General features: G+C 38.6%; 1 protein-coding gene across 1 annotated transcript in view; it reads right to left on the bottom strand.

Annotated features, from left to right (window-relative positions):
• SLC6A2 (solute carrier family 6 member 2) overlaps nt 1-25,527 on the bottom strand; it is a 55,727-nt gene that overhangs the window by 5,482 nt on the left and 24,718 nt on the right. Inside the window, exons 3-11 of the mRNA XM_005422793.2 lie at nt 24,454-24,691; nt 16,848-16,986; nt 15,994-16,128; nt 12,055-12,158; nt 11,223-11,347; nt 10,408-10,520; nt 7,725-7,853; nt 4,954-5,053; nt 1,477-1,577 (exon numbers count right to left, since the gene is read on the bottom strand). Of these exons, the coding sequence (XP_005422850.1) occupies nt 1,477-1,577; nt 4,954-5,053; nt 7,725-7,853; nt 10,408-10,520; nt 11,223-11,347; nt 12,055-12,158; nt 15,994-16,128; nt 16,848-16,986; nt 24,454-24,691 (1,184 nt within the window). The remainder of the gene's footprint in view (nt 1-1,476; nt 1,578-4,953; nt 5,054-7,724; nt 7,854-10,407; nt 10,521-11,222; nt 11,348-12,054; nt 12,159-15,993; nt 16,129-16,847; nt 16,987-24,453; nt 24,692-25,527) is intronic.

Raw genomic sequence — 25,527 nt, 5'->3', positions numbered from 1 at the left:
AGAGTGGTATACAGCCCTACTGCTGTCCTGGTAAATCCATATGGGTTGTATAACATGCAGATATCCTTGATTTGGTTCTTTGGGGCTATATGTTCTGCTCTATATTTCAATTTCCAATTAAAATATTTTAAGCCTAGGGTTTTAAAGACTACACCAAGATAGTGTGGGTTAAAGGGAGATCATAGTGTAGAATCTGGTTAGAAAAATACTAATTCTATTTTGTGATTTTTCTTGGGATTATGTTCATAGCTGCAGATAATATGGAGAATGAGCTTAAAGAACTTTTAGATGGAAAAAAAGAAATGTGCATTGTGAAGGCTGAGAGACGTATTATTTACAGTTTTATTCTGACTTGTGTTCAGGCTTGTCTAGGAAGGTATTGAGGCTCTTTCACCACGACATCTTAAACTACCTGAAGGTTAATCCGGTGGGCTCTCCACCTTTAGCTAGATTGTTACAACACTCATGATAAAATGTAAATTTTCAACTGTCTCCTTGTGTGCAAAATCAAAGGATGCTTGCTCCAGCCTTTTCCCATTCTGCTTGAGTCAGCCTTCTTGAAGTGCTGCAGGATACAGTTCCATCAAACTTCCTTTATAGAACTGTGTTTAAAAGGATAACTAATATAGGCTTGGTAGGTGTTTATGAATGAATTGGGATCATAGCTTTTATATTTAAAAAAATGTGGACCTGTTCTGAAAGCCTACCCAGTGTATATTTGCAATACCAGTAATGCTTTAAGATTGCACAGCTTTAATGCAAGTAATTGTCTCCTAAAATCATAATCTGGTCAAATTTCTGTATTATTATCCTGACCTTTTGATTTACAAATATGCACAGGAAGAGATTCCAATATAAAACTCTAGGTTAGTACTGAATCTAACCTTTACACAAAGCAACCAAATTCACACTTTGGGATTTTTTTTCCCCCTAATGCAATGGAACACTTGTTTTTTCCAACAGGCAGCTTACAACATGTATTTTATACAACTCTTCAGTGTTTCACACAGCTAATTACAGGTATAGTTGTATATGAATTTTTCTATGGTGTCATTTCACAAAGTGGGTATCCTGGTATCCTCCAATCAAAGATACATTTTTGCTAACACTATCTCTTGTCCCTGGCTAGTTTATTCTCCCAAGGGAATGGTTTGTGTTTAATATGCAGAGGTGCTACAGGGAGGACACTGCCTAAGGGTTCCCTAAGAAAAGCTGCCTTCTTAAAATTGTGCTGAAATGAAAGAACAGAAGACGACCACAACCACCATTAGCTTCTCTCCCACAACTGAAATGCATTATACTAAATGTACCCAGCATATAATTTCAAGGAGAAAAAAGAATTAAATTGGACTGTCCTCTATTCATCCCAACAATATCTGGCACAGCAATAGGTATCCTGCTCTTGGGACCAATTGTGTATTCTGGGAATCAGTGTACTGGTATTCTTTTCATGATGGAGTAATTATCAGCACTTACCAATAAAAAAGCAGGACTAACAAACTTCCAGCACAGTCTCCAGTAGAGGCCTGGTTTGAAGCCCATCATTTGTTGGATGTCTTCACTGAACCTGTCCACACCTAGAGTGGATGTGAGCAGATGCAAGCATGAGACTGACTTCAGTCTAAACCGCTCAGATGCTGGCATACCCAAAGTATCTTTTTCAGAAACCAGACATGAATGACTTCCAAATCAGAAGGCATAAGAAATAACAACATTAATCTCCTTTCCATGTCTAGGTGCGTCTTTGACAACACTATATCTGACTTAAATGCCTGACTTAAGGCCTGTTGCAGACAGCAGCATTACCACTGAAAAGAGGCATTTCAAAAATATCTAGAATTCAAGTTGTAAATAGTACACAATTTTAAAAATAGTTATGGATTATTGTAACCTAATTCCTCTGTTATTATGAGTACACTGCTGGAAAATGTAAATCCTTACTCACATAAACTGCTGATAATGAGGTAGATTCATAAGATTCTTAATTTATCAAAGGAGATTTCTTTGTTCCACTTAAGACATACTTACTTTTCAGTGTTTCATTGAACATCACAGAATGTTCTTTATTACAAATATAATTTCATATTTATGACTTTTCCAGACAACTCAAGCAATTCTTCTGTTTATTGTAAATATGTACAAAACTACACCACATTAGAATGGGTTGATTAACACTGATATAAAATGGGGAAAAAAGTATCCTTCTCTGTCTTCTGTAAAAAGAAAACAATATCTGACTTTACACCTTAGAGACATTGGCTCTGTGCATTCTGTCATGTCAGACTATTTATAATTTATTTTGTGCAATGTGTTCAGAAAGTTTACTTATAATCATGAACCCATTAGGTAAACAGTAGAAATGCAGCTTTTTTCTATGAATATTTGTTGATTAGAGAGCATCTATAGTTTTCCATAAAGATTATTTCTCTTTGTGGATAAGTTCAGCACAATTTATCTAATTTATTTAATATAAATAATTGGGACTGCTTGAATTAGTCCATTGTACATATGAGGATGCAAAATATTTTCAGGGTGTGAACATTTGAGTGTAAATGTCTCAAAACAATTTCCAGCTCCCAATATTATGTCCAGGTGAAGAGAAATAGCCAAGAAGGATCTGCAAATGCTCTTTAACCTTAATCTGATTCTATTTGCAGTGCTTTCTGTGAACTTTAAAGTGACTGAATTTTAACTGCTATGCACACTGACTGAAATTTATCATTGTGGAGAAGGTCAAAGACAAAGGTATATCAGAATTTTATTCAAATGTTTCCAGACAGATGCACTTGGAGCTCAGACAGTGCTTGGTGCTCAATTTCTGCTGAAAATGGGGGATGGCTGGGGCCATGCTCTCAGGCTGCACTTTTCCAAAATTTGCTTTTTCAGTACTGCATGTCTTCAAATCGTTTTCTAAGAATCAACCTTTAAGCAGAACACAGCCATAGCTACAGATAACAGTACCTGTAGGGCTTGGTTTCAGAGATACTTAAAATTTATTATCAGGAGCTGTTAAATACCCAGAAATAGAATATTCACCAGAAAGATGATATCAGTGTTGGACATGAGGAAAATTGGTAACAACTGAGCAGTCATAACTAAGGAACATCTGCACAGTAAAGTAAACTAGCTCTCCCTTCTTACATACACTGTTGGCCTTTGCAAGAATAAACTTCACAGTAAATGGTCATAGATATAATTTGAACTAAATTTCCATGTTTTTAGTCTGTGCCAAAATGTCAGTGCTTGCCTTTAGGCTGGCTTAATATTCAGCTAGGTCATTAAGGCAAGAGGGGTCTATCAGAAAAAAGAGGCAGACAAGATCATGCCAGATTTAATAAGTTTAAATAGCACCTGGGGCTGTAATAAGTTCTTTATAAAGCAACAGGTCATGCTGTGTCAGTAGAAACATCTGTCAGCTGCTCAAGAAAAATGAATAGATATTTTCCCAATTAGGGGGAGGCTGCAGGAAGAAAGGAAAAAAATGATAAAGACAGAGGGTGTAAAATAAAATTTTAGTAACTTTGGCCTGGTTTGTGGACCACCTACAAAGCTTAGCTACTGTAAAGTGCAGTAAATCCTGTTTTAATGGTAGCAGAAAGTAACTTTCCCCTAAAAACTGAAGAGGACTCTACTTCCAAGCTAAGCTGTGATCACTCATCCACATTAGGCTCTTTTACAGGGATTAAGGACAGCTGTCTGTGAAATATAGTGCCTCCATTATTTTGAGAGACAACAGCCTATGTGCTGCTTGCTCCATGCTGATGCTGGGTGACAGATTTAGTGCATTAAAACTAGAAAATATCCCTCTGATAGATTGAACAGCTTTATGCATGGATGCCATTCTTTCACTTTACTCACTCTCCAACAGTTCTTTAACTGCAAGGTGAAGTTTGTTAGGTTAGAAGAACATGGTGAGGCAGAATGGATGGATAAATAAGTGACTGACCGAGGTAATAGCAATAAGAATCAAAATGTCTAAAAACCCTCTGAATCCTACATTAGCTATAAACACTATGTCTGAATAAAAATGAAGAGGGCTTTCAGAAGAAGAACAATCTTATTGGGAATCAGGGTAACTCATTCAATACAGACTTAAAGGGAAGAGGATTTGCAGGCTGCTATGACATTGAAACCTGGTAATAGTGAAAAGAGTTGTGATCAGCCAGGAACTAAAGCATGAGAATAAAGAGGATATTGGGAAGGAAAATAAGAGGTCATAATATTTAGGTGGCTATAGCACATCACTGCACTCTGACAGGCATAGAGTGATTCCAGTCTTGTGCCAGAGGTCAACTAAACACTCCTAAAGCTTGACATACTTGGGATAAAGCAAATCACTACTCCCTTTTTGTGGTCTAAGTTAGTATCAAATACTAGAAATATATTTTCTGGTATCTAGTGTGTTGGGTATTTTATACCATTCTATGAAATAAATAAACTGCTAGTGTTTTACCATGAAGTAGAATATTGTCACCAACAAAAGGGATGGATGTAGGAATTATTATAACTCTCTAAACACCACCTTTATTTGTGTTGTGTGGAGAGTCCTTGAGATTGGTCCTGGGGGACTAATGAAATGTGAAAATGGGTGAGTCTGTGTTTAGGCTAATCTACTTGTTTTCAAAGAATCAAGTCTAAATCTGCTACTGCAAGTCATCAGCAATACTAAGAGTCATAAAATACTGGCAAAAGGAGTAACTTTTCCATCCCATCACAGTCCCTTTCACAAGGCTGTTTGCTTTGGCTTTGTGCGGGGTCTCAAAGCTTGGCCCACTGAATGTCTGCATTCCTGTCACTGCTCATAAATCAGTTGGAAATCACTCTATGAAACCTGACTTGTCATGGTTGTGCGTATACAAGGCTATGCTGTTTTCCCTTAAAATGATGTGTAAGCCCATCGTGAGCACTTGGAATTCCAGAAAAGCTTTTGCACATGCAAAAGGAGGAGCTTACCATAAAACCAGGAAACTCCAATTGCCTCCATTAGAACAGCAAACAGTATTGAAGTCCCAGCTGCAAATGTGTCCAGAAGTGTGAGCACATAAATTCCACCCTGCAACAGGGAGTTAAAAGATGCAAGGACAAGAAGTTACAAATAGAATAATCTCAGAGTTTAGTATCCATTTAACAGAAATCTGCTTTACTTTGAAGCATTATCTTAATCCAAGTATTTTAGTATGGATCTGATGCATCAGACACAGGCTCATATTTGCATACAAAATAGTGGGATCAGACTTCCAACTCTTTAGAAGAGGCTTTTTTCACCTATGTCCTCACTTCACTGGGAAACAGAAACCTCAGCTTAGATTAATGAATTCTCTTGGCACTCCTGGTCAGTGGAGGTTTGGGGAATGATCAGCAGCTTGTAGGGCAGGGCCTGTCTGCAGCAGTTAATGAAGAACTTCCCAAATTAATGGCAGGAATGGAGCACTCCAAGAGTGCTTTCCATAGGCCCTTATCAGTCACTTTGTTCCTAAGGCCATTTGCTCTGCAGGCCAGTGAGTCTGCAGTGTTGTTCTGATTTCCCCTTTCCCTGACTGCCTGCATCTCTCACCCACTGCTCCTCCCAAGGCAGAAGATGTTAACTCTGTCACCAGCACAGCAAGAAGCTGCTGTGCCCTGTTCAGTCTCTGGGCTGTGGTATTTGCAAACCTTTGCTCAGTGGAGACAGCAAACCTTGTCTTCCTTCACAACAGCACATTTTGTGCTTCAGTGGTTCATGACTGAGAAATGGAAATGCATTTACTGAAGTCTTGTTCAATTTTTCTTTTTTTTTTTTTTAGCTGCAGTTTCACCACTTTTTGCTGTGTTTTACAATGTTGTGTGTGTGCAAATTACTACTCATTTTACTGAGTTTCAGCTACAGAGGAATGGAAACCCATGAGATTCAGATTTGTTTCAAAATGAACCCAGATAAAGTGTGCCAGGAAACTTTGTCAGACATAAACAACTGAAATGTTTGCAGTTGCAGTAGATTTTTGTTAAAATATCTTTTTACAACCAAACTTAATCTGATTATGCCTGTCCAGAAAGGAAGGAAAAAAGGAATTATTTTCTGTGTTTTTACCACCAATGGTATAAATGGCACTTGTATTGTTTAAATCTGTAGGTGATTTTAGTCTCTGTAATCAGTTGGCTTTTATTTTTTTACAATATGTTTTTTTTCTGGAACAGCTGTGCATATTTAGAAAAATAGGGAGAGCAGTACTCAGGCCTCATGCAGGTTTTTAATTCTGTGGGGACTTGTCCGGAAATGGAATGAAGTTTGGTTGTTGTGTTAGAAAACGTTGCTTCTTGAATGACATTTGAGTTTGACCTCTTGTTTTTGCTCTACACCTGCCCCAAATGAATGCATTTGCAATCAATCTTAGAAAAGTGAATTACTAATATGTTTTTGTAAGAAACACACTTGTTTCAGAAACAGCTACTTTTCAAAATAAAACCTTAAAAATTCAGGGGGCAAACAATTTCATGTGACGTTCTCACAAGGGTTTTCCTTTTTATTTTTTACACATCAGAAATATTCTTTAGCTATGTGAGCCAATACATTTGGGTTTTCTAGACAGTTTGTGAATTCCAGCTGGGGGGGTGAACTTCAGCCTAAACAGGTGCCATTATTTAAAAGGTAGGGTTAGGTCATTATTTTGAATAGCTTTAGCTCACTTGGAGGCAGTGGAATTGCACCCACTAGCACCTGTTCTGGTTCTTAGCACTGAATTTCTTCTGATATTGTACTTCAGGAAATTTTATTGCAGTTGCAACTTTGAATAAACAGGAGCATGTGCAGTGTTTAGGCATCAATAGAAATAGTATGGTATTAAAAGGATAGATATTTTAAATATTTTTAGTCTCAAATATTTCTCAGTTTGAGGAAACTGGAGCAAAAATATTGGGGTATTTTTATGTAAAAAGAACTTTGTTATTTATAAACTTATGCCATTTCAGTAATCTTAATAATAGATTTGGAAACCATTTCTAGGGATGGAGGGAGGTTCAGCACATCTTTCTTGGTGGTTTCTTAAAGTTTCAGTTGTTTTCTGGGAATTTTGGCATCTTTGTTAGCAGGTCTCTCTTTCTCTTTTTTATGGTCAAAAAAAAGGAGAAAATTCTCTCCTGCCTAGAACACATTAATTTAATTCCTTAATTAGTTGTAAAAAGCCAGATGAGGCAAAACATTCAGTCTGATGGTAGTGATAAATACAGGTTACTAAATGTTCAGGATAAGTTTTCTTTGTGCTTTATGTGGTGTTAACAGTAAAAGATGTCAAGATCTAGGTACACGAAGGAACATGAAGAAACAAGGTGGGGAGAGGAGCTCATTGCTCTACACTCCTTCCATGAGAAGTGAGTGTCTTTTGCTTTCTTTGAGAACAGCCAGGTCTGGTCACTTGAAATTCTTAGTTCTTCACAGAGGAATAAGCACTCTACACAATTCCATTTAATGTGACTAAAAATACAACACCAAACCAAACAAAAAAAACCCCAAATAAATGCAAAAGAAAGCACACAGAACCAAATAAACCCAGCAGTAGTAGAGACAGTTGTTTGGAACAAACACCTATAGGCTTGGTTAATAGCAAATGATCTTGTGCCAAAAACCAGAGAAGCTTCATATGTTAGATTAAAAGTGATGTTCTGAACAGAAATTTTTATCCATATTTCATCTGACAAGGTTAATGACATATTTTAGGTAACATTTTGATGGAGACTTTTGTTGTACTTACATTGGTAATGCAGAAAAGAGCAAGTAGGAAAGTGCCAAAAGAAACACCAAAGGTGAAGAGCTTTCTGTGCTGCTTCAGAAGGTGGAAATCATCTGCCAGGCCAGTGATGACAGCCTCCATCCCACCCATCTGAGAAGGGGAAGGCAAAAACTCTGGTTAAATGCTACTGGCTGTGGAAATACAGAATGAAGAATGCACAGCAGTTTGTGAAATTAATACCCAACCACTCTGTGGTTTCTGGTATTTCAGCTGTAAGTCTCTGGTGATATGAGGATTTCTTTTCTTCTGGTAAAGGGCTGGGTCAGGGAACTGGACAGCAAGAGGGGAGGTTGTTGCCTCCATAGCTGTACCCTCTGAGACTCTTGGCTGACTCAACAGAACAATAAGTAGACGGTACTTTGGGGAAAATAATATACATTTGAATATACTTCTGGGGGAAAAGCTGCTAGCTTAAGTAGCTAAGCTCCTTAAGATATTTCTTAAATAAAGACAGGCAGGAAAAGCACCTAAAGGAAATGTCCTGAACAAAGATTTGCATTAGCCATTGATTAACAAAATCCAGTTTGACAAAAGTCTTTACAGATTTGGAAGAATTACTACAAAGGAAGCTTGATGTAGTTTTTTTGTTCACAATATGAAAGAATTTTACTTTGCTTTCTAGAAGTTAATGAAGAACATTAGCTATTGTTTTGGAATACAGGAAAGGTACTTTCCAAATTTTCATTTAAGTTGCTGGATTATGTAGGTGGTTATGAATTGTCATTTCTTTCCATTAATGAAAACATTCTGCCCCCAAACTCCAACAAAAAGCTATGAAAATAAATTTCAGTCTTTTATCATAGTAAACAAATTTATTTAATATTTTGGAGAGGCTTAATTCTATGCTTTTTGTGATGCTAAAAGACAAGGCAAGACCTGAAGTGCCTGGTGCAATACAATAGCTGGTTAGCAGATGCTGACACAGCCTGTCTCTTCCCTATAAGACTTTGATTAAAATATTCCTGGTTGAAATCAGTAACAGAGAATTATTGCCATAAAAAGTACTGCAGGACTTGAGTTTTCTTTGTGACATCATGACAAATCCTGAACCAGTAGTTCTTCTCCCTTTAGAAGGAAAGAACTAAACTTGGCCACAGGTCACTAGTTCACTGTTTTAATTAGTTAGACTTTTCTCTATTTGTAGGAAAAGTATGTTCTGCAATCTAAAGTGTCTTTGTCACTTCTGTGTTTCTTTACATTGCCCTACATTTACTGCTGTTGCAAAGTTAACTCTTTTGGATCTCGACACTTCTGAGCATAAATTTTCTTCTTCCTTCTTTTCATTCGTCATCCTTTCCCTAGTGGTCATTCATGTCCTTTCATTGTGCTAAACCCTTCATTTCAGTCCTTTATATTTGCTTACAGTTGAAAAATTGTCAAGCTATAATCCCAGGTATAATCTTCCCTCAAACTTTTGTCTAAGGATGCAGATTTTAGTCTATATAGACAAACTTGATTGGACCTCAGCTGGAATCCAAAAATCCAAACACTTTGGAAATATTTAGACCTGAATCTGACCTTTACAGCTTAGCCCTCACTCCACAAGACCTCATTCAGCTATTTGCCAATGATTATCAAAGCTTCCTGCTGCAACCTCATATTTTTTCTTTAAGTTTTGCTCTTTTCCATGTCAATTCATTCTTTCTCTTTCTTGTCCTTGAAAATGAACGATTTTTCCTGAAGTTGTAAGCAATGGAAACAGTGCTTTACTATTTTCAGCAAGAAATTCCTGGATCAACTTTGTACATTCTGAACTTTAAAATAGACTTCTATGCTTTGGAATAGTAAGAAACCCCTACCCTACTAAAGAGGATGAAAGTTTGTCCATGGTTCACTATTCCTTAAAGACCCCATTTGGTTCTGCAGAAATTTATCAACCTTTAAGCTAAATATAACAGGATGCCTTGAGACCTCTTTGCTAGAAAAAAAGCAGTACAAAAGTTGTTTGGGGAGTTGGAATGTTTTCTGGGATGAAGTTTCTGTGATCCTGAATATTATGCTGCAAAACTTATCAAAGAGCAAATACACTTGTTAGACCAGACAGTAAGATTATAGGAGAGCAAATACACTTGTTAGACCAGACATTTTACAGTAAGATTATACGAAAATGAAACCACTGTGGAAATAGTCTTACACGATTTTAAAATTGTGATTAAATTTACAGGAAATTCTGTATCATGGCTTGTAGAAAAACAATGGGAGTACTTTCAGAGGTCTGTCTAGAGCAGATTAATTGATTTCAGCACATAAAACAATCCCTTCTAGAAACCACTCAATGTTTTATTTGTGTTTTGCAAGCAGGGCTCCAGAACCTTTTTGCAGGTTCATAGCAGTGTTGTTGGATCTTTAAATAGTAATAACTGTTGATGAAAAGCCCATCTGTAAAGTCATAAAAAAGTAGCAGGGAGTAAATATTTACTGGCTTGTCCAAGATTTAATCTTTTCCTGAACCTTTTAATGATAGAGTCTTTATAATACAGTGAGTAATAGTATTGCTATGCTGCCTATAACTGTGGAAACAGGTTTAGGAAATGTACAGAATGTTTACTTGCAATGTAATCTCCTGCTAAAGGCAAATGCTTCTTTAGTTACAAAATATGACAGGAAAAGAACAATGTCAAGGGTAGAAGGAAAAAATACTCACAGAACTGTCAATGCCAAGTGTAAGGAGCATGATGAAGAATACCACAGCCCAAAATGTAGATCCTGAAAGAGTTGAAATTGCCTCTGGGTACAGGATGAAAACTAAACCAGCTCCTGGAATAGAAAAATGGAAAAAGAGGTGTCACTATTATGTTTCTTATCTTCACAAAAGCGCTCATTTTGATAAGATAAATCATGACTAAATTGACTTTCATTTCAGTCCTTGTCATGCTCTGAGTATTGTTAAAACAACATTTGCATTATAGCAAAATATATCTAAAATGCTTTATTTATTTACTCATGATGGCTTGGTATTAAAAGCCCCCTATCCCATTGTTTTTCACTTTGAATAATATTTTATTGGATTTGTAACCTTACTATTATTTTTCAGCTATGTAGTAGAGAAGGAATTACGTGTTTGGCAAGAGAACTCTTGGATGTGATGAGAGGGGCAGGAGCTGAGACCATGGGTGACTGTTCCCAGTGAGAGGATTATAGAGCTGAGCTTAGCAGAACCATCAAAACCAGTCACCTGGGGCACTGAACAGCAATACCTTTGTAAGATTCTGTCCAGTGGTTAACACCTGTTTGTTGAATGGGCAAGATTCTGGGGAACCTCAACTCAGTAGAGGTGAGGTGGAGCAATAACATTTACAGTTCACATTTCAACAAGGGATTTAAACACAGAGTTCTGTTTCCAAGTAAGTTAATTCAGTTCACTTCCATGAGATTTTCACACACTTGTTGGAAACAAATAGAAATATATTTGCAGAGAAATATAGAGGCAGAAGGGTTAATATAGGATTAACTTCCTACCTTCAGTAGCTACATCCTCAATTTTAACTTTGTGCTCATGAGCCATGTAGCCCAATATGGAGAAAATGGCAAATCCTGAGATGAAGCTTGTGACACAGTTAATGGTGCTAGTCAGCAGAGCATCCCTAAACACGGAGAGAAGAACAGCCCAGTGAGAAAAAACTTTAAGAACTAGATGGGGATTTTCTTTAACATATTCCCCCATCCTTCAGTTCATAATGCATTTATAATATATGTACTCTCTGAATTTATATTTCATTGGAAAAGTGATGCTTGTTTTTATTCCAAAATTTAATGTTAACAAAACACCTAGATGTTGGAATTTCTCAGAAGGTGGAGAGTGATTCTAGTTGAATTTCCATGGTGGCGATTCAGCAAAACACTTAAAAACTGACTTGATTTAAAGTGCATTCCTAAACTGGAGTGCAAATGTAAAATATCAGAAATATAATCCCAAAGCACAGAAACACTTCTGGAAGCTGGGATCTTTCTGCTTTTTGTTCCTGCACCAATAAGATTTCATCCTGTGTTCACTGTTGCACTTAATGGTACTTTTGAAAGGCAAACACCAGCACAGTTTACACAGCTGTCTAAAGTCCAAACCTAATCCTATTCTGCTTTGGAGAGCAGCAGATATCTTGGCAGGTTCCTGTTACTAAAATTTCACTCAGGAAGACAGTATTTCAAGATTTGGGTTGGTTACTATGTCTACACAAAACTCACCATCGTTAATATATGACTGAAGATAAAAGGATAGCTTAAAACTTCTTTCAGCTGCAGTCAGAGTAAAATAAAATATTTTTGCAGCAGTAATGGAAGAATAGGCTCTTACCTGTAGCAGTTGTTGTCAAACTTGTTGTAACTGGCAAATGCAATTAAAACACCAAACCCAGCTCCTAAGGAGTAAAATATCTGAGTGGCTGCATCAATCCATACCTGCATAATGACACCAACAGTGCCAGGGTCAGTTCAGCCTCAAGGATACAGCAGCAGAAAAGCAAGGAAGGGCTTTTGGAAAACAATTGGCATTCATGCCAAGAGGAGTGTGTCACATGGAGCATGGCCCTGGTCTGGAATGGTCCCACCTGAGGTGGTGAGGGAGGAGCAGGGAAAGTCCTCAGAGCGCACAGACACTGCTGCCCTGGTGGGCTGTGCAATGGGACAGGGACTTGTGAGGTTTTACCCAGCACTGAAATTATTGCAGGGTTTTACTCCTGAGTGACAGAAATACACTTCCAACAGCTCTTGTTCCAAGTTAGTTTGGAATGTACAACCAGAAATCTAAAAATAGTTAATGGGTCAAGAGTTATAGGACATTTTCTTTCCCATACCAGAGCTTCCTTTGTGTGACTGTTAGTGCACTCTACATGATACTTTCTTGGTTCAGGAGCTGAAGCATGACAGATGTGCTGTGAACAGAACCATGCGGATTTATCTCTCAGCTTTCTCACTTAGTTGGAGAAAGAGTTCTTTCTGTGATAGTCATTACATTTCAGTTTAGATCAGCTTGATAATTTTAAGGATTGTCCACCAGGGAAAATATTTTAAAAGTATAATATTTTCTAAAGTGTCCCTCTTACCAGTATCCATTTATCCAGTCAGGAACAATGCCACAGTTCTAGTTCCCTGAACCAGAAACCTGAAAATAGCCTTGGTTAACCCCCTTCTGTTGTTACAGAGATTTTAATATGAAAATCTTCAACAGAATCAGTGAAGTCAGTGGTGTGAATAATACTCAACATTTCTCAAAATGAGATCTGCAATGTTTGATTAAATCTGCCAAGAAGTCTGAAAGAACAATGAAAAGCACTGGGTTTCATCATTCATCCATCTCTACAAAATCAGATCTAATGCAGCTATTCAGCAGCAACTTTCTAACAGATCTAAGCAGCTTGTGAGCTCCCTCTGCATTGGGAGTTTAGTGCTACACTTTTATATTTGGCCTAGTGGAAGGAAGAGAGTGCCTTCTCCTGTGCTGACATGATATATGAAAGGGCTTAGGCTGGTGATCTCTTTTTTTCTCAACATAATGATAGATGCTTTCAACTGCTGCCTGCTGCACACTGTGAACCACTCATGGTGCTCTGGGTTTGTAGAAAAACTTGATTTTATGAACTGTGGAGAGTTGATTATTTGAAAGATAACAAGAAGAGCAGTCTATGGAGTGTTTATTGCTAGCCAGTGGATGGGAGGATATGATTTTCTCAAATTGTAGTTCATGCAGGGTTTTATGGATTTCTTTCAATGAATAGCAAAACAATCCTATAACCTGAATTCTTTACTCATTCTTTTTATATAGCAGCTATATCTTAATATTCTATTTTCACACAAAGGTTGAGATCATATAGGGTTATTCTCTCTGAAAAGTATTTATGTAAATAGGAATGCAGAAAGAGGGATGCAGTCTCCTGTGTTTGTTCTTGTGTTTTGAAAAATTCAGATAACTTTTGCTGTTAACAAAATTTCTGAAAATTTTAAACATCAATTTTGTTAAGCTCTAACCAGATCTGCACACTGCCACCATAAGCCACTTGTTTTTAGTGGTTCAGTGCCTCTTTTGTATCTTGGCAGTGCATTTATACTCACTCTTTCTCACTATTCAAGCACCCCTAAGCACGTGCTTAAGTCCTGTTGACTCCCAAAGGATTTAAGCACATGCTGAAGTATCTGTTGAGTAAGAGTCTTGGCTCATAGCAGCTGATTAGGAAACAAATTGAGAAGATCAAGGTGAAGGGAAAGAAGAGCAGAAACCAGAAATTAAGATCCAATGCAAAACATTCTCTTTGCTCTAACCAAGCAGGATGTTAGAGAGCAGGGCTGGTTCTGCAGTTCATGCTCCGGTTTCTCATTGTCACAGCTTCTGATCAATGTGTGATCTAAAATATTTTATGACAGAATATTGTTTTTGCATGTACTGAAAATCAACAAATAGGAACATTTTACAGTAGGCAGCCGTCAGTCTTTCCAGTCTTCTTCAGTGTTTATGCTGTTATAACTTTTGTGCAGCGCAGTTTGTAGCCCCACAAAATGGGGCACACCTTGACCATGGTCAGGGTGCTCTAAGGGCTCTTAGAAGAGCCTTGGCAGAACCATCTGTGGGTCACCACTGTTTGTGACTTAGGGTGTTTTTTTGTCAGATTCTTCATTTGGAAGAAATAGAATCATATGTCACATCCAGGGATGCTTTGACATAGAATCAAAGTGGGATTCTATTCTTTGGAGCCTGAGGACAAAGATTAAACACACAAGGCTATTGCAGCAGCAAGGATCAGTCTCCAAGGGGGAAGGGCTGACATGACAGAGCAGTAAGTGGCACTTCTCAGCACAAGTGATCTTTAGCCTTTGATTATTCCAGTGTAACTTTTTGTTGTTTGAAAAATGTAGTCCTAGAAACAAATAACTTTAAGGTCATCAAAATAGCAACTCCAGAAATACTAAGCTAAGAAAGGGCAGCACACAGAATGTCCTTCCAGCAGCAGAAGGTAGATGTGATTATGGAGGCCTGGTACAGCTAGTACAGCTCCATAGACACCAGCTGAAATTGTGGTGTTTATTTCCAAACAGCACTTACAATGCATAAGAAAAATACAAGCGCCTGCTTTGCTCATCTTGACACCTTTGTATTTATGTGTATGCATAAATGTGAATTACTGGGGTGGCTACTGCTTTGTGACAAAGGTGGGTGAAAATCCCATATTTGAAGTTTGACTGGATTATTCCAAAATAGACATAGGGTCTGGGTCTGTTTTTGAAGAAATCCCTGCTTTCAAATTTAAAATTAAAAAGCCAGAAATGTATTTTTTGACTAAGAATAAAAAAATATGTCTGTGTTGCAACACTTGGGGTCTTTTTTAACAATTTCAGGAAAATCAAGATAGGATTCATAGGAAAGGTACAGTGCAACTATGGGCAGACTGTAGACATTTCTGAAAACTGCAATTTTTCAAGATGATGCATTTCCTTCTAGTAAAATAATGTCTCTTCAGATTTATAACCATTTGCATGGCCTTGTGACCCATCCATAGAGATACTACTGTCTTATAAATGTTTTATGCTATTTTTAGTTTAGTAGAGGGGAGTAAATGTAGTCTTTGTTTTTTGTAGGTCTAAAATGCTGCCAATTTCATGTATTAGTGACTGTAGGTGTAGATTTTGCATTACAATGTATGAAATAAGTCTTAGTTCCAAGTTACTCCACAAATTGGGTTGGTTTGTATATGTTCAATGATAGAGTGAAATGCACATCACTTTCAATAGTATGACAAGAACATCATGCTTTTGAAAATCTTATTTGTATGAAGGACCATGATTTGATTAGGTGAGTTAGCCCTGATTTTGTATGTTTATCAAGGTTTGCATAGGCCAGTATTTTTGTTTTCTAGGTTAATATTGAAGTTAGAGATTCAGAAAGCAATATTTTCTTCTTGAGGGAATTCTTAACCTTTTGAGTGCTAAATTTTTGCATGACTCCAATTTCCTGTATAAAGGATATTACAGTTTACTGGGTGCACAGTCAAAGCATGGACTTTTTTAGGGTCTGCCACACCTGTAAGTGCCTTCACAGAGGTGTTTGGGATCTGATTTTGGGGTTCAGAGTGAGATAGTCCTGTTTTGGAGAGTGTTGGAAAGTTAAACTGTCAGAGAAAGGGGACCAGTGCTGAGGCAGAAGTGTGGCTCTTTAATTTCAGAGGTTAGCTGTAATATTTTCAGTTTCAATAACAAGGGCAATAGGTTTCCTAATTAGGGAATGAGAACAGAAGAATACACTTACTGTTGCTTCTTTTAATCTTCTGAAATCTATATGCAGGTATGCATTTATTCCATTGTATGCACCAGGCAGGGTTATTCCATGTATTAGTAAGACAAATAATACAACATAAGGCAAAGTGGCTGTTATCCAAACAACCTGCAAACAACAGAGATCCCAAAGGTTAATCAGCTGTTACAGAAGACTTAAGAATATGTAATAAGTACAGCTGGCATTTTCTTGGTTTAGTCCATTCAGTTTGATGGAGAAGCTCTTTTCAGGACATGAGGGAAAATGCTGTTACATGTCAGGAATCTTTTCATATATAAGTTTACAGATACCAGTAGGAGACAGTTGTGACAAACAGAAGACAGTGTGTGTTAGACTGATTACTCCTCATCTCTCTGTTGTTTGCTAAAAAGTGCAGTCATTGCCTGATGTTAAGTGATACTTTAATGAAAATGTACAAAAAGCTCTCAGATGTATCCAACTCTAGAATTTCTGTTGAGATATTTTGTGAGGGATGTCAAAGAGTGATTTCCAATTACTTTCATCAGATATTTCTCTTGACATGGCATTTTATATAATACAACCAAAGCCTCTTATACCATTGAAACATTAGTACATTTGGCTAAGAAGAAGATGCAAATTTAAGACAATTTTGTTTATTTAAAAATATTATCTGGATGAAACCACCAATGTTGAATTGAAAATAATACATTTATAAAATTTTCAGTTGGAATATCGCACAAGAAATGTGATGGTTTGATCCCTGACAATGCCTCAAAAGCAGTGATTCATTTTCTTGCTTTCTAAAATTAGGTGACTTAAAGTAGAAAAAGAAAGCAGTCAAGACAGAAGGACAATATTAGCTCTACCTTTCCTGAAGTCTTCACTCCTTTCCAGAGACTAAAGAAAAGAATGATTACCACCACCAAGAGGCAGAGGGAGAGCTGCCAGCGAGGCAAGCCAAGGTCGTGGATTCCACGGCTCTCGTGCAGGTGCAGAACTCCCCTCCTACACACCAGACACACAGAAACAGAGTGAGGTCACTGGGGGAAGAAGGTTTTTGCATTCTCATGCTGTGGGCAGCAGTAATGGGAGTCGCAGCAGTAGAAGCACCACTGGCATCACTGGCAGTCAGTGGAGGTGCTTTGTGAAGCTTCTTGTCTCTGTCAATTACTTCAAATAATGTCCAAAGCATGTCTTAAGTAAAAATTTCTGAAGCAATCCTTGCATCATCAATAGAGAGATGTTTGTCCAATTCTGCTAACAAAATAAACTCTCAGAATTCAAATGAGTCAAAAAGAAAGGAAAAACCATTGGTAGTAAGACAACTAGTAATAGTGTTTTGCTTGCAGATTGTTGTTATTGAGAAAAGAATGAAAGTAGATGAGAAATACATATGAAAATGAGAAGAGAATATTATGGGGGTAAAGAGTGAGAACAAACCTTAACAGGTGGAGCTGACAGTGGAATAGGGATCTATTTAATTAGACTGGACAAAATGCAAGAGCAACAAATATGTTGTTTAAGCTTTCTGATATTCTAGTCAGAGCTCTAGAAATATTTAATTAAAACATCGCCAAGAATCAAACTACATTCACTAGAAATTAGGGAGTTGTGCAAAGGAGCTTTGTTTATCCTAAGACTGCATCCCATGTAAGGGAGTGTAAATTACATTTGCAATGACTTTGGGATTGTACATCCAGGTTCCCAGAGTCTGTCCCCCTCTCTGCAGGAGGGGCAGGAATGTGAAGGGCTCTCAATTTGAAGCTGCATTCAGATATTGTTCTGGTTCCTCCCAAGGGAAATTTCTTCTCATTCTCTCCTGCCCTGTGCTCTCTTCTGGGAAGAGTCTCCTAGAGACCCAAGAACCCTGGCACCAGTTCCTGCCTTACTTCCACACTGCAGTCAGCTAAGGGGAAATGGTTCACCTCCACAGAAATGTGCAAATAGTGATTTGTTTGTTAGTACCACTGACTCTGTTTAGTCTTTGTGCAGCACTTGGGTCCCCTTTGATTTGGCATCAGACCCTGAGCAGCCAACAGGCAGCTCAGCTGCTTGGTGCTCACACATAAACCCTACTAAAACCAAATTATTAAGGAGGCAGTGGGGCAGCTGCTCAGTAGGACTCAGTAAATGAAGGACCCAGTCATAGTTTTAATAACAGGAAATGTTGGAACCAATAAATTCTTCTCTCTGTCCTGGCTTTCCTATTTGTAAAATAAGGATTATTATAAATGTGTGCTTTGTCTCTATTCTGAGCAATTCAGAACATATTTATTACAGAAGTGGTGAATATTTGCACATAAACAGGGAACCAAACCAGGAAATAAAGAAATTCCAAAGGTTGTGACCTGAAAATTACTCTAACATTTTCACTCCAACACGTTTAAGCTATAGCCAGAAAACAGGATTTAAGAGTTTTAGGTGTAGAATTCTCTGGAATGGTTTTGTCAGACTGGTACTTTCTAGGGAACTTTATGTATTATTCATCCCTGAACAGATTTATGTGATTGTCTTTTTAGAAATTTAGAAAATTTTGCATAAATAGATAAAATTTAAGGTCTTGGAGTAGGCCTCATTTTTTTTCAATCCAAAATCAATCATAATTTTCATTTTTGGTCCAAATATGTTTACACAGCTCTATAAGCTCATTCTTTCTTTTTTTATTAGAGGCAAGTTACTTGCCTAAATTTGATGTGCTCAATAGAAGGGTGCCATTTATCTAAATTTTAGAGGTGTTGGATCAGATTGATTCAGAATTCAAGAATGTTATCACTTGTCACTAAACTAGTATGTTAACTATCAAATTTATTTGTTAGTTAATATATTAAGTACTTCTAGGAACATCTAAGTACTTCTAAAAGTTAGTAGTCATATTTGTGAGTTCAAACCCAAACAACTTGCATAAACTAAGAATCAGCAAAATGGATCAGGTGTCCCAAGCTATATTCCCTATTCTGGTAGTTAGACTATGTTTTTATGATTTAAAACTTAATGCAAATTGTAGACTGAAGATGTTAAAAGAACTGTTAGTGTATACAATGTGCAGTCTCTAGAAATTAAATTGCATACTTAATTTAGAAGGCAATTTGAAGCGTGATAATTGTGCTCAATTAGAAAACTCTTCTACATGCATCTTCTGTGTTATATATTTGGGCAGCCACCGTTCAGTCATCATTGCTGCTTGTTTCCTTCAGAACATGAAATGTGGTTTTTCTTTACCTGTGGAAGGTTGGGCTATCTGCATGATGTGGGTAGAGCCCTTTCTGCAGAGTTTGCCAGGCTCCAGGTATTTTTTATTTCATGAGTAGCACTACTTGCTTACAATGAGCTGTGGTTTTCATGGCAGTTTGTGCCCGCACAGCAGTGTGAGGCAGAGCCTGTGGTACAAAACCTGCAGAGCTGAGCTGGCTCCATGCAGGCTGGCCAGCAGGGTGTCTGTAACTGGGCTGGGGTGCAGTGCAGAGGGAGCAGGGTGGCTCCACATGAGGTGCCACAGGCATAGCCCGGCTCAGGCCCAGCTCTGCCATACCCAGGGCTGCTGTCTGAGCTGCTTGGGTGTCTCTGGATGCTTTGTAAAGAGCTCTGAGTAGGCACAGCTGTAATGCTGAAGGGTATCCTGGCTCTGGACAGTGCTGTCCTACAGCCCAGAGCATGGAGAGCAGCTGAGCCATCTGAGGTGCAGTGCTTGTGCCCTGTGTGCCTCACCCCCACCTTGGGGTGCTGGCCACAATCCAGGGGGATGCCGGGGGGATGCAGCAGCATCTGGGCTTTTCTCTAGATATTTCAGCTCCCTCTTGTGTTGGAGAATGGAGCTGTGTAATGGACTGCAAGACAGATTTTGGGAATTGCATAATTTACCAGTGGCACCCTGGCTGGCTTATCATAAGTTATTATTTGTACTTAATCACAGAACAGACTGAGTTGGAAGGGACCCTCAAGGATGGTTGAGTACAACTCTTACATCTGCATAGGATATCTCTGAGAAATGTCCCCATCTCCCATGCCTGAGAGCATTATCCAAATACTTCTTGAACTCTGTCAGGGTTGGAGCCATGACCAGTTCCTTGGGAAGCCTGTTCCAGTGGCCAGTCACCCTCTGGGTGAAGAACCCTTTCCTGATATCTGACATAAACCTCCCCTGACACGACTTCAGGCCACTCCCTTGGGTCCTGTCATTGTCACCACAAAGAGAGATCAGTGCCTGTCTCTCCTCTTGCCCTCTCAAGGAACCTGTAACTGCACCGAGGTCTCCTCTCTACCGCCTCTGCTCCAGGCTGAACAGGCCGTGACCTCAGCTGTTCCTCACACAGCTTCCCCTCAAGGCCCTTCCCCACCTTCACAGCCTTCCTTTAGACACTCTCTAACATCTTAATATCTTTTTTTTATTGTGGTGCCCAAAACTGCCCCCAGCACTCGAGGTGAGGCCCCCCAGAGCAGAGCAGGACAATCCCCTTCTGTGCCCAGCTGGCCCCATGATGGCCTGCTGTCCCCAGGACAGGGATGTCACCCTGGCTGCCAGGGCCCTGCTGACTCGTGTCCAACTTGCCATGGACCAGGACCTTTCCATGGCACTGCTTTCCAGGATCTCATTCCCTGTCTGTCTGTACATCTGGGGTTGTCCCACTGGAGGTGAAATTTCTTTTTGAATCATGATAATAGAGAGAATGTTTATATCAATGCACTGAAAACTTTATTCTCCCACTAACTTAGCAATTCTGATCTCCTTTGCTACTATGCCCCACTTCAGCACATTCATGCCTCTCAAAATTTACTGTTTCAGAAGAGCTGAATGGAAAGACCAGATGTGATTAGCAGAACATAGGGCTATCCACCCTCATTAGTTCTTGTTGCCTGGTTAAGTTTTTATAAGCATTCTTAGGCAGAATTGCTCGTGCTGACTTTTGAAGTGGTGTTTTCTCTTTTGGGAGAAGTTGCTTCCCAATTGTTTAATGGGGATGGGTTCCTGCATCTTTGGGGTCCACAGCCTTGATCACTCACTTTGCTGTCATTCTGAACCATGTGGAGCCTTTGCCTGGGGTGGCATTTCCACTGAAGATTTGTACCCTAAAGCACAAATCTATTGTCTAGAAAAGTAACCTTAGGGTGAGGAGTTTTTTTCAGGATGTTCTTGGTTCACACACTTCTCATAAATTTCATAAACACGATGTTCATAAATATGACAAATGTAGACTGTTGTGAGTGAATTCCTTGTTCTTAGGTAGGTTTTTGCAATTGCTCACAGCTGGGCAGACTTGTGAATTCTGTGAATTTCCTTTACTGAATCTGGCATGGAAATTTCCCTGTAAAATTTCTCATGCAGAAAGAATGGATTACAGCCCTGAGAAAAAGTATTGTCAGAGGGGAATAGCTGTAGCCCGATGATGTTGACATTTTCACTATTTTTTTTCTAAAAAAATGGCCAAGATTTGTTTCTACAACAGATTGTGATTTTTTGCAGGCACAGTACCTTGTGAGAAGAATAGTGCTTTTGTTCCTCCAAACTGGTATTTTTTAATTGTCAGCATAAATGAAAGCAGGATGGTAACAGACTTTTTGCAGACACAAGAATGGAGAGAACAAACAGAAAGTATGCCTATGTTCTTCTAAAAAAGAAGAAAGGTTTATCTTGAATTATTTTAACATGTGTGGAAAGGATAGAAGGTTTTTTTCATTTTCTATGTTTAATTCCAAACCACTGAAGAGGGAAGGAATTAAAGTAATGTGTGTACCTAAAGAAATGTGGAGTTGACATTTTGTTCCTAACTGGAATATTGATAGCTATTACTTAGCAGAAAGGCACCAGTTGATATTGGATTTTAGCTTGGTTTGCCAAGTTTACAGTGTACAAATACTTTATAGTTGATTTTAAGCATCTCTAATGAAGTATTGTAGAGGTCCTGCTCCTTCCTGTTGTCCCCATGACATCAGTGGTGCCTTGGCCTGAATTAAGCCTCTACAACTGAAACCAGACTTAGTAAAATGAAACTCTCTAGAAGGTCTCAATGTAGAAGGACATCAAACTTAAGCTCTGCTTAGGTCTTGAGGCTTGAAAACAAAAGCCAAATATGTTCTTCAAGATTCTCCTGTCATTACCTTGGCATGGAATTTGCAACTTGAAATGATTTCTTCCAAGTCTGATGCTTAGAGGTTTCTCTCTGCTTTTCCTCCCAGCCAGATGCTGGACAGCCGATAGATTTGGCCTAGATTGCAAGTTTTCCCTTTTCTCACTCAATATAAGTAGTGACAACCAGCATATTTCTGCTGAATTTGAGGTACCTTTTTTGTAGTATTTGATGAACTGTCACATCACAGCACTCCCACTTCCTCCTACAGTTTATTCCTGTGCTGCTGGAGATAGAAGCAGTCAGCTCTGGCAGCTACAGGGCTTTAGGAAATAATCAACTCTAAATTCTTGGTGAGGCCAGCTTAGTGTGAAGGAATTATGTCCAAAAAAGAAGTGTCTGTGTCTTTTCAGAATACTCATACTAGCTCTCTGCTTGAGCCCTGTCTTGGAAGTATCTCTTTTCAGTCACTCTCCAACTGCAAGATAAATGTTTGGTGTTTCTGGTCTCCCTGCTTCCCCCTCAGCCTGGCCACCAGAGGCCAAAACTTCGTGGGTGAGTGCTCTGATGTAACTGTACAACCTAGAGAACCAAGTTTAAGCTGTATCACTTCCCATTTCCTTTTGTGACTCTGGCACAAAATATGAAACTTTATAATCCAAAGATTCAAATCTCCTTGTTGTAAGAAGACCATGAGCATGAATTGGGTTATTTGATATAGGAAAGAAGCTGTTTTCTGATTTAGTTTATAGGTTGGATCTGAATACACTGAGACTTTGCACAAGTTTGGGTTGACACCTGAGCTGTACAGCTGGGCCTGATGAGCTCATCCAAATACTGGATAAGTGAATATAATGCCCCTTGTGATTCCCTGTTTTTACAGCTGGGAAAACAGATGTTATAGAATGTTTTAGTTAAGTGGTTACCCTTCTCATTTTTGCAGTGTAATCTAGTCATTAATAAGTACAGAGCCTAGTGACCTAATTACAGCTGCAAAATCCAGGGATTAAACCAAAATGAAATGTCAAATTCCCTTTTTGTTCTTACCTTCTGAACACTGCACCTTGAATCTTATTCATGATGAGGAAAGGACCATATTATTTCAAGTTTCAGTGTACAGACAATCATTAATTGAGCTGTTCCCCAGATCAGTGGAAGTAAATCAAAACATCATTAATTGATTCTACCACAACCTCACCCACTACAAAGTCAAAATCATTACCCAAGCATGATGTGATAGCAGAAGTTGCTCAGAACCATTTTAAATAATAAAAAGGGAAAGCAGGAAGGTAGGGATTGCATTTTACTTCACTAAGACTTAAGCTTTTTATTGTAAGGGCAGTAATTTCACAGCTGTCATTATTTGCCATTTCAGTAAGCTCCTTTGAACTCAAGCCCCCATCTTGTTTTCAAAGCACTGAGTTTCGTTTACCCAAACCCCTGCCAGCAGTTTGTGTATCACTACTGATCTTTCACTGCTGTCTTCAGAGAAAAACAGGGGCCACAAATGTTAAAGAGCTATAAACAGAGACCCCAAGATCCCTGCTGGTTATTTATGGAAACAGTGTTTTCCCTTTGTTTCTACAAGGTTGGACTAACTGCTTAGCAGGTGTGTGCCCTAATATCTTTCTACTTCAAACACAAAAATATTAATTGATTCATTATTCAGATTAATTCAACAGCTGATTCAATAGCTTGATGCTCATTCCCTTTCTCCTAATCAAATCCCATTTTCCCTTATAAGCGCATAATGAAAATATTTATACAGAGGTTGGTATCTTTGTTTTATAGTTCAGTTATTAATTTATATACCTTTTGGCATTTGATTCCAGCTGTTTGATTTAAGCCTGCCTTTGCCTGTCTCAGCCCAGTTTGCAGAACACTCTTTTGCTTAGGCATTGATAAAAGCTTGTTTTTCTATAACCTGGCTCTTTCCTCCTGCTCAGTGTTTTATCTCACTTCATTGGACTGTTGAAGCAGTGGAACAAACAGAGGTCTGCTCTTGCTCTGAAATTTTGTGAGCAGAGCAGCAGTCTAAACCTGTGAACAAATGGTTATTTTAAAGCCTTAAATTCAGCTCAATTTGGCATGCAGTGACCTCTGTCAGAATATTGCTGTGTTTCCTTGCCCTAGCAAAGCTGGTGCAAGCAAAAGTGGCACATAGGGAACATTTGTGTCTTGTCCAGTCCCATTTTGCTCAGTAACAAGCACAGCATTAGTACAGGAGAAACTAAAGATCACAGAGGCAAAAGTCAGTCACCCAGGCATACAGACCAACATCACAGCTCCATTTTACCCTTAGTCTTCTGATGCTTGCTCTAGAGGCTGGACACAAACTATTTTACCTTCAAGAGAAAACTCCCTTAGACACAGAATTTTGAATAAATAGTGAAGTTAGGTCAACACTTACTCATAAAATTCAGCTGCAGGAGTGAGCTTGTACTTGGAGTATTTAGTACCATTGCCAAGCACTGATGCATTGAAGAGTTTTGGATCTGTACAGTTTGGGCTGTTCCAGCTGTTGTGGCAGTTTGTCCAGGGGAGCTCAAATGTGAATGATGAAAATAGATAATACAGAGACCAAGCTATGATAACGTTGTAGTAGAAACCCACGTAAAGAGCTATGAGTATCACTGCATAGCCTACACCTAAAGACAAAGGAAAACTAGATTACACATTGCATTTGACATGCCACAGTATGCACAAACACTGGAGTTAAACTCAATGATACATGATTGCAGATTCATTTTAGGCCTTCACACCAATAAAAAGGAATTTTTGACATTTGCATACACATATGTGGACACAATGTACCTGACCTCTAAACAAAAAATTACAGAAATGGTTCTGGAAAATGACTGGCTTCTATCAAATCCAGTTGTTTGTCAGAAAAAGAAGTTAAGCAGTGCAATGTCAAAATTTGTCCTTGTACAACTCCATTGCTGATTTGCTTCCAATGCAGAAGATTGCAAGCCCATGTTAGGAGCGAACTCACTTCATCTTTGTGACGTCAGGGACCTTGGCAACTTCTCTTGGAAAAGTAAAGCTGGACACTTAAATGAAGTTTCCCTATGCCTCATGTTCCCACCCTGAACTAGTTTGGAACAGACACTGATCCTTCTCTTGCTTCTTTCCCATTACTGCTCTCTAGATTGGCTTCCATCAGCATGTAACTGGCTCCAAACCATGCATGAAGCACTCTGTGCTGCTCCACTGAGTGCTCCAGGTGGTTTTGGGTATGCCAGTAAAACCTGGTGAATATCAGGTTGGGGCTAAAGTGTGTGTGACATTCAACCCCTTTTACTTTTCTGTAATCTCCAGGATTACAGAATTCAGAGTGTAAGCATTCTCTTTTGGCTTTGAACGTTTGCTTTGTATTTTTACATATCATGAAGTATGGCTGGAGGGTCTCTTTAGCAAAGGAACCCCAGAAAGTGCACATCCTCCTCATGAAAATGGACATTTTCCAACAGTTTGGGAGGAA

This window comes from Geospiza fortis, unplaced genomic scaffold (assembly GCF_000277835.1).
Source record: "Geospiza fortis unplaced genomic scaffold, GeoFor_1.0 scaffold97, whole genome shotgun sequence".
Classification (NCBI taxonomy): domain Eukaryota; kingdom Metazoa; phylum Chordata; class Aves; order Passeriformes; family Thraupidae; genus Geospiza; species Geospiza fortis.
The sequence above is the reverse complement of the archived record's forward strand: the minus strand, read 5'-3'. Positions and strand labels throughout refer to the sequence as shown.